Source organism: Pteropus vampyrus, unplaced genomic scaffold (assembly GCF_000151845.1).
Source record: "Pteropus vampyrus isolate Shadow unplaced genomic scaffold, Pvam_2.0 Scaffold543, whole genome shotgun sequence".
NCBI classification, from domain to species: domain Eukaryota; kingdom Metazoa; phylum Chordata; class Mammalia; order Chiroptera; family Pteropodidae; genus Pteropus; species Pteropus vampyrus.
The window spans coordinates 261,207-270,911 of NW_011889324.1; the positions used below are offsets into that span (position 1 = coordinate 261,207).

General features: G+C 40.0%; 1 protein-coding gene across 7 annotated transcripts; it reads right to left on the reverse strand.

Moving 5' to 3' along the window:
• Nucleotides 1-349: 349 nt before the first annotated feature.
• Nucleotides 350-4,463, reverse strand: ARMCX1 (armadillo repeat containing, X-linked 1). Of its 7 annotated transcripts, none has more exons than XM_011383798.2 (4): nt 4,321-4,463; nt 3,362-3,523; nt 2,759-2,844; nt 350-2,257 (listed from the first exon to the last, which is right to left on the reverse strand). In XM_011383798.2, the coding sequence occupies exon 4, from the start codon at nt 2,120-2,122 to the stop codon at nt 752-754; it is 1,371 nt and encodes a 456-aa protein (XP_011382100.1). In that variant the 5' UTR covers nt 2,123-2,257; nt 2,759-2,844; nt 3,362-3,523; nt 4,321-4,463; the 3' UTR covers nt 350-751. The 7 variants fall into 7 exon arrangements, 5 of the variants coding, with proteins under 5 accessions (XP_011382100.1, XP_023381015.1, XP_011382098.1 ...); XR_002777911.1 differs by lacking the exon at nt 2,759-2,844 and having other exon boundaries at nt 993-1,122; nt 2,155-2,257; XR_002777910.1 differs by lacking the exon at nt 2,759-2,844 and having other exon boundaries at nt 996-1,122; nt 2,125-2,257.
• Nucleotides 4,464-9,705: the final 5,242 nt, after the last annotated feature.

Here is a 9,705-nt window from a genome sequence, read left to right on the forward strand (position 1 = left end):
GACTCACCCCAACTGCTGGACTGTATTTTCCATCACTCTCCTTCTTACACTTTGCACTCTAGGCAGGTCAACCTCCTCTCTGGAGCAGGATTCTCACTTCCATGCCTTTCTTCCCACCACTCTTTCTTCCTCCTATGCCCTCTGTCTTGTTTTTGTTTTTCCCATCTTTCAAACCCTGCTTATTTGAGTGTCCCTCCTCTGTAAAACTTTCTCTGAGCATTGTCACCTGCAGAAGCTCTTCTCCTGATGGGAAGGGTCTGGCCATAATCAGAGGCTCCTGGTATTGTTAGTATCTTTTTGTTTCCATACATCTTACTTTTTCAAATAGATCATAAACTCAAGAACATGATAAATTTCTTTTTGTTTGCTAGTTAAAACAAACAACTTTATTGATAAAACACAAATCTAAGATTAACAAATGTAAACCAATACAAAAGTGTAACTTATTCATGATTAGTTTACTGTCAGTTTAGGTAAAGAGTAAAATCATCTCAATCTAAGTAGCAGGATGGAATCAATAAGTGCTTTCATTGTACAAGCTCTAGTATTCATCTGACATCCTTAAAATGGTCCAGCTTAAAACTATCCATCATAACCAGCATTACTGTTGATGATTTGTGATATTCATTATTCCAAAATAGCAGCTTAAAGTATCTCTTTGCCATATAAGCACAGTGAAAAACAATTTACAAAATGCATTGTTCCCAAGGGCAAACTAAAAAAATACTTCAATATTGTTTGGGACCCCCAATTAGAGTTTAGTCAATACTTTTAGGACTTTTACTTTCACCACCAGATCATTGTGATTGGCTAATGCTTTGATTTTCTTAACACACACTCCAGATTCTTTGAATAAGAAAAAAAGTGAACTTCTGCTGAATTCTTTCCTGGATGATGCAAGCCCTTCATTTTTTATGTTGTCATTTATATTCTCAAATAGGGTTAGGATATTAAGAAGAATCTCTCTGTCCCATTCTTTATTAAAGAGGGAAATCAATTCTGATGGTACTTTACAACTGACCAACTCTCTTGTCATGGCAGGATTTTCAGTAAAGTTTATAATTAGTTTCATAATCTGAATCTTGGTGAAGTAATTTCCCAGGAATAACAAAGCAAAAAAGTCTGGAAAAGAATAGGAAAGCAAATGTTGGTAATGATTAGTCACAGTCATGTTGGTTAACAGTCTTAGTCCAGCCATCTGCACAGCTGAATCCAAGCGACAGATCATGGTATCATCACACACTTGACTGATATATGTTTTAATCTTGCCCTGATTTTCAGCATTTACACTCAAGTTATTAAGGGCATTGTAAGCCTTTTCCCTAATAATGGGATCTTTTGTTTTTATCAGTTTTGCAATAATTGGGAGACCACCCAATTCACGAATGGCATTTTGGTTAAATGAATATGCTGCATTGTTACCCAGAGTGACCAAGGCTACTTCTTGTATAAAAGGATCATTTGTTCTTTCCAGGATGTTAAGGACCTTTTGAAGGTCTGTAGCACCTAGAATATCATCAATTTTATAGGGAAAGTTAAACTTGCCCCTGCGAACAGGCCATGCTGTAGCTGGAGTCCTGGTGCTCTTAGCTCGGGTTCTTCCTTTGGACTTTCTACTTGCCCTGCTCCCAGCCCTAGCTCCACTCCTGGTGGGGTGGCAGCCTCCACCTCTGCCTCCTGGGCAGGGTAAACTCGGTGCAAGGGTCCTGGTCCCAGAGATGGTACCCAGCCTGGCCCCTTTGCCCGCCTTTGTGCTTGCCTGTTCCTTCAGAGTGCTGAAAAGAGCCTTGGCCTTGGCTTCTAGGCCACCTCCACTCTGGGCCCATGAGTGGGCCTCCACCTTTACATCTGGACCACTCTTGAGTTCCACAGCCACCTCAGTCCTGGCCTTTGAGTCACCCTGAAGTCTAGCAGCAGCCCCTACCCCAGCATTAGCTCCTTCCCCAGTCTGAACCCCAGTCTCTGAAATATCACTAGATTCTTCCTCATCATCCTCATCATCCTCATCCCAGATTTTCTCGCTCTCATCCCTTCTCCAAGCCAGTCTGTATACACAGTAGCAAGCACCAGCCCCGATCACCACACCAGCGGCCACACAGCCAGCTTCCCGAGTACGACCCATACTCTGAAGAATATCTGAGCTGAATTCTTAACCCAGGCAGAGAGGGCTTCCTCTGGCCCAGAAGAGTGATCCCACAAGGGTGGAGTCTTTAGCTATGGCTGGCAGGCTCTGTGACAGCTGCAGATACAGTGGGACCTAGGAAAGAAGGAAAGATTTAAGGCTTCAGTCTACTTTTGTGCCTTTGTATGCAGACAAACTAAACTACAGACCCACAAACCAACAGGGACATGACAGGGACTCAGGGATAGATCACTGATTCCTTTCCTCCACGGGGAAGGTAATTTTGAAAAATTTCCCCACCTCCAGATTCTCCAACCTCATGTTCAACCACCTTATCCCAGTTCGTTCAGTTTAAGCTATCTAATCAGTTTCCTACTTCTCCTGTCCCTCCAGATGTCCTGGGGGCAGTGACACCTCCACATACACCCACACAGATCCAGGCAGTTTCTTTTTTTTTTCTTGCCTGGAAGAGCACTGTGTCCTGCAAAACTGCATACAAAAGAGGTGGGGAGAATCTCACTGGGAACTGGACACATGTCTCTCTCCTGAATCCCCGGCCCTAGTCCGGCATAGCCCAATTTTTTCCATCTTCTTATACTCTTCTCCTCAGTGCTGCATCTTTGAAATTCATTTTACCTCTCTCCCTCCTCCTTCCATCTCCTCCAATCTTCCACCACACCCCCGAAAATCACTTCCTCGGAGGTGACGCCACACCCACTTCTCTACGACAAAATCAGTGGTAGTAGATCGAGTGTCTAGAAGCCAGACAGGCGTAAAATGCACAAAGGTCTGGAACGTCACCTTTGCCTCCGCCATCCCCACAACTTCAGAGGTACCAGGACATTTCTCCACCCATTTTACCAACTTCCAGTGTTCCGGAGGAATTTCCTTCCTCCCACATCTCCATTTCCGCCTCCACCAAACCTAAGGACTGACAATTGCAGGACAGAATGCTCGATGGATGGAACAATACCAACGACACTGTAACCCAAAGAGTAATTTGGAGCAAGGACCTCCCTACCCCGACCCAGGACTCTCATGACACCCTCCCCTTCCCAGCCACTTCTTTCTCTGTCTTGTACCTGCGGAGAACTTTCTTTTCCAAGCTCTGAAATGGTGTAGAGAGGAGGGAAGGAGAGGGACGCGGAGGAGGTCCACAGGCCAACTCGAATTCGCAGTCTCCACCATTCTCCACCCCAGGGGTCTCCAAATAGTGCCAGCACCCTCACTCTGACCTACTTGTTTCTAGATAATATTCCTCTTCTTAGTGCACTCCGGTCGGTTTAGCCTTCAGGCGCAAGATCCACAGACACAGATCTGCGACTCCGCAGAGGCGGATGGCTGGACAGACAGAACAGCACTTCAGAGAGTCCCAATACCGGCTTTTCCGAATTCAAGGTCCTGGTGGTGAAACGGATTTTACCTTCTGGTCTCTCACCCTAGCCCCACTTCTCAGGACTCCGCGGACACTATTCCTCTTCCAACACTTGCGTTCACCGACCCCCTCCCCCAGCCCCTACTCCCGACACCCAGCGGTCAGCCATTTTCCCAGCAAAAACCACGCCCCTTTGAGACTACTGGAAAAAGTGGAGGCGGGGCGAGGGAGTATGGAAAACCCGAGGAAAGACCAAAAGATCTCTTCGATCCCTCTCCGCCGCGCAGTCCCACCCCCAATGACAACCATTTTTTCTGTAGGCGCTGTCACATCCTTTTCCCTACATAAAATATCAGGGAGATAGCTGGAGAGTCATTAATGGGCTCAAGCTAAGGCAAGGGTCCCGCCCTTCTGAGGGCCGTGGAGCAATCCCCCCTTTACACTGACATGCAGGGATTCTGAGCAGAGTCTTTATTCTTTTGCTCCTAGTGGTACAGCGCCTCATTGAAAGACATGCGGAATGACAGATGGTCAGACAGACGCACAGCCCCAACATTATGGCTTGGTAGATGGACCAGCACACAGGGCAGGAATCCTAATAAACTGCCCTTCCCAATTCAAGGCTCTGGATACCAAAGGTTTCTTCTCTCCTGGTCTGGAGTTTCCCCTGGAATACAGCCCCCAATGTCCACCATTTTCGTACTTGGAAGGGCAGGGGATAGTGCAAGGGTGTGGAGAAAGCAGGCCTTGTCCCTCTTCCGTCTCCACCCTCCGCTACCCGCACCGCAGGGATCCCTCAGGCAGTGCCCATCCACACACTGACCTGTTGGGATTCCGGCAGTTCCCTCCTTCTCCTTCTCTGGCCACAGGCCCGCCCGCCTTTGGGGCAATAGGCAGATGACAATCGGACCAAACCAAGACCAGGATTAGAAAGGCGACTGTACACGTAGGCTTCTGCTCACGTGAGGGCCACGTCACCCATGAGCTCAGGACCCCAATTACCACTCCCACCGGCAATGGATTGGAGCTGTCACACCCCTTTCCTTCCCTGCCACATCAGGTCCTGCCACTCATTTTCCTCTGTCAGTCCCAGAAATCTGGGCTAGCTTCTCGTGGTTGGAATTTGCCTTTCTTTAATTAACAGGAAAAAACTACATGTGCTCCTATGTCTATTGGTCTTTTCTTCTTGTTTAAGGAATAGTTTTTCTCCTTATCCCTGTCCAACCTCTCTTCCTTCACCACCACCACCTTAGCCATGGAAGTCCAGCATTTCCCCTGTACCCCTATTCGAAATGGGAGAAAATATCTTAAAAAGGATACAGGTAGTGGGAGTGTCCTACTTAAACTTTTTTGTTCATTTTTTTTTTTGAAATCAGTAGTGCATTACTTTTATATTGAGAAAATAGAATGATGTTATTTTCATTTGAGTAAAAAAGAATTTAAGTGGGGGAGAAAACTCCAAAGTCTCATTAATTTCATTATACTTATTTCTAAAGTCAGGAAAATTTTTCTACTGGTTATAGCCAAATAACAACTTTCAAAACATACTAACATGTTTTAATATTCATAACTGGAATTTTCACATGATTTATGAATTAGTACACAAAGATTACTAGCCGTCTAATCTTGGCTATTTTATGCAATTACTTTTCTATTTTTATTATAATTTCTATTACTTTTTATATTTTTGGATCAATTTGCAACTTGATAAAACAAAAACAACACAATCCTGTCTTGTTTGATTTAAAAACAACAACAACAACAACAACAACAACAACAACATATTTTTATGGTCCCAAAGTCCTGGTTGACTGCTATGTGAATCTCTTGTTATTTGATGGCTGTTCTGAATACCTACCTCTGAATTAGATTCAGGTCTACAAAGGTGGAGGCAGCTTAGGGTGTGAGGAATTCAGAAGTGATCTCATCCTCCCTGTCTTATCAAGAGAGGAAGGAGGAAAGTGCTGCTCTCCCACCTCTCTCATATCACAGAGCTTCTCATCCCCTGCAGTCAGGCACCTGACTGTTGCTCACTGCAAAGGTATACATGGACAGGTGACCAAGGTGGTAAATGCTGCCTTTATTCAGGTGACCAATCTAAGTAAATGTCTTTTGCTTCTTTCCTCCCTCCCTCCCTGAAATTCCCACCGAGTTAACTCAAGTATGCATAGAAAGGATTGCAGCTGTGGGTTTCCTTGAAGCCTGGAGAAATGATTGCTGGGGGAAGCACCCAGGTCTGCCTGCTCTGCCCTCATGCACTGTGCCTCAAATAACATTGCTCCTAACACTGTCTGGTGCTACTACCTGGCCTGAGAGGTGCAGCATCTTCTCACCTCTGACTTCCTTACCTCAGGACACCTAGGGAGAAGCTGGCCTTGCTGCAGGATTGTGGCCTGCAGCCCACAACCACTTTGGTACCCCCTCAACTCAGTCCTGGGGATGCCCGGGCCCAGGGAGCTCTCACCCTAACCATATTTGATTAACCTAGAGTAGGCATTCTCAGCCACCTCTGCGGTCTACCTGAAATTGTGTCAAAGTTATGGATGTACATATGTTCATTTTAGTGGGTAGAAGGGTCGTAGCTCTCATCAGATTCTCATAGGCATCTATGACTTAAAAAAAATAACCAAGAACTACTAGCCTAAGGGGAAAAAACAGATATATCCTCTCAATAGGAAACTCTCTCTCTCTCCGCCCCTTTGTTATACACACTCCTTATTTTTTTTAAATGTGCAGAAATGTATAAAGTAGAACATGAAAGTGCTCTGAAATTCTTGTTCAACCACCAACCACTTTTAACAATTTCTGCTTCTTTTCATGCAAATACAAAAAAGTATATGTATGCATATGTGTCAAGTTCCAAATTGAACAATTTACAGAACAAAATAGTTAACATTTAGTAACATAAAATGCACTTTAACTTAAGAACTGACCTCTTTAAAATATGAGTCTTTCTGTCTGTGTCGACATTTATGATCTTCAATAAATTTCGTTTCTCCAGGTAGGTCATAGCAATTACTCATTAAGTTTATTCCTAGATATTTTGTTGTTTTGTTGCTTTGGAGGATGACATTTATTTTATGATTGTATTTTCTACCAGGTTATTGCTTGTTTAAGGAAAAATATTTATGATATTTTAGTGACCTTTCTTAATTTTTCTAATATTTTTTTTCAGTTGATACCTTTGATTTTCCTAAGTATGCATACATAATCATCTGCGAATGATTATTTTTATTTCTTTTTTCCCAATATTTGTGTATTCTATTCTTTCACTTTCTGGATGTACTGCACTGACCTCCAGAACTATGTTGAAAAATCGTGGTGATTGAGGGCCTCCTGATCTTGTTCTTGAAGTAAATGGGAACATTCTTAATATTTCACCAGTTAGTGTGATGTAGGGTGTTTGTTTCTGATATATTAATCTGCATTTGTGTGATTGCGGGACTTGTCTAAAAGCTGCACTTTCATAACCTTTTATGTAAGACTGCGAAAGATTCAGTTGTCCACATCATAATGTTAAGAGGGGGAAGAGACGAAGGAGGGTTGCTATAAGTACCATGCTTATTGTGAATACGTTGGTGAGTAAAAATAGACACTGACTGACTCTGCTCTCATAGTGGAAACAAGACCTTAATGAAATAATCACACATACATACAAACGGAGAAAAATACTGTGAAGGAAAGGAACACTGTTAATATAGTAAAAGAAGTGGCAGAGTCTGGGGATCAGAGAAGGCTTCCTTGACGGGGGAGAGGGAGTGAAATTTTGAGCTGAGATAAAGGAAAGCAGTTGTCAACCAGGAAAAGAAGGGAGCAGAAAATAAAAATGTCTCAAATTCTCCACTCTTCTGATAACCACTGTGATAACCCATCTACCTCAATCCTAGAATATATATCACGAAATTCACTGCTAACTTTTCAAATGACTCTTTCCAGGTTTTGTTGTTTTATATATACAAGGGAAAACAATGTAAATATATTATATGTGAGTGTGTGTATACATATATCTTCTTTTTTACTTCATTAACTGGTTTATTATATTTATTAGGGTTCTTTAATGCAGAAAAGCATAAAAAGAAAACATGGCCAATAATACCCACTCTGAAACACCCTAAGTTAACACTGTGAGGGAGGAAAATTAATTTTCCTCCCACCATTTTAAGTTCTGGATGACTTAATAACTAAATTAACATGAGACAGATTAATAGGAGACTATGACTAAACTTATTACATGTGTATGTAGGAGGGTTCTGTAAGAGTATGAAACTCTTGGACAGATCGAGCAGTTAATATGGCATCTTTAATTTTTTTTTTATTTTTCAATTACAGTTGACATTCAATATTATATTAAAGGTGTACAGTATAGTGGTTAGACATTTTTATAATTTACAAAGTGATCCCCTTGATAAGTCTAGTACCCCCTGGCACCATACATAGTTATTACAGTATTATTAACTATATTCCCAATGTTGTACTTTACATCCTCATGACTATTTTGTAACTACCAATTTTACTTCCTAATCCCTTCACCTCTTTCACCCAGCCTGTCAAGCCCCCTCCTTTCTGGAGACCATCAGTTTTTCTCTGTATCTAGGAGTCTGTTTCTGTTTTGTTTTGTTCTTTAGATTCCACATGTAAGTAAAATCATACGGCATTTGTCTTTCTCTGTCTGACTTACTCCACTCAGCAAAATACCTTCTAGGTTTATCCATGTTGTCACGAATGGTTAAGATTTAATGCTTTATTATGACTGAGTAATATTCCATTATATTATACGTACTACATCTTATTAATCAAATCTACATATATCTTTTTCAAATAATTTAGGATCATACTATGCATACCATTCTGCAAAATATTTTTGTCACCTAATATATGATGTAAATTGTTTCACCAGATAAAATACTATTCTGTAGTGTGGATTTACCAAAAATGTAACCAATATATTACTGATTGATATTTAACCTCTTCTTAATCTATGTCTATTACAAAAATGCTACAGTGGAGACCTTTGTACACATATATTTTGGCAATTTTGGCATTATTTCCTTAGGATAAATTCCTAGAAGTAAAATCACTGGGTCAAAGTGGATGCTCATTTTATCCATGCTGTCAACTTTTTACCTCTTAAATTTTGATATATATATCAAATATATATCAAAATTTACATATATATATATACATATATATGTATATATATATATGTATATATATTCCATGTTGTGCTCCAAGAATTTTAAATTTCTTTAATTATAAGTGAAATTAAGCATCTTCTCATAGGTTTTTTTAATCATTTGTATTTCTCTTTCTACGAACTGCCTTTTCCCATTTTCCACTAGGATTTTTACCTTTTCCTTATTAATAAAAAGAACTTTCTGTAAATTAAGGAAGTGAGCTCTTTTACTGTCATAAGCGTTATAAATACTTTTCCAGTTTATAATTTTCTTTGGACTTATGCTATATAGAAATGTTTAATCTTTATGATATAAAAATTATCAATTCTTTATTTTGGGGGAGTTTTATGTCTTGCTTAGGAAAGCCTGTATTTTCTCTTAATTTTTATGTGTATTTTTAAATAAATTTTTGGTTTATATAGAGTGTGTGTGTGACATTGTTTTTATTATCAGTAAGGCACCAGCAGTTTTACCCACCATTGCTTTCGTACCATTTGTGTAAATGTCAATGTCGTGAAAGAAGTAAATAACATCTCAGTGTTATTATGAATATATCATTCCAGCTTTATTGAGCATATGGAATTATTTTTTCCAAAATAGTTAAGAAATTGTCCTAATGCCAATTATTAAATAATCTCACTTTAGCTCATTGATTTAAAATGCAAACCCTTATCATAGCTAAATATCCACACATATTTGGATCCAACTCTCTATTCTCTGTTGTGCACCTTTAATCTGTTATCTTTTATTTCTTTTTATGTACCAAACTATTTTAATTATAATATCTTCATAATAGGTTTTAATATCTGGGAGGGTAAGCCCTCTCTAATTACTCTCTTTTTTCATAATTTCACAATCTGCCTATTTACATGTGTTTATTTAGAGATAAAATGTATTATTTTGTTAAATTTCCATAAAATTTTTGTTTTTACTTTAATTTAGAATACATTTAATTTATAAGTTAATTGAGGAATAACTGGTATTTTTAAAGACTATCTTATCATCTCACACCAATTAGAATGACTATTATCAAA

Excerpts from the sequence above, each read along its gene's own strand:
- ARMCX1 (XM_023525247.1), bottom strand. The coding sequence starts at position 2,122 with ATGGGTCGTACTCGGGAAGCTGGCTGTGTGGCCGCTGGTGTGGTGATC.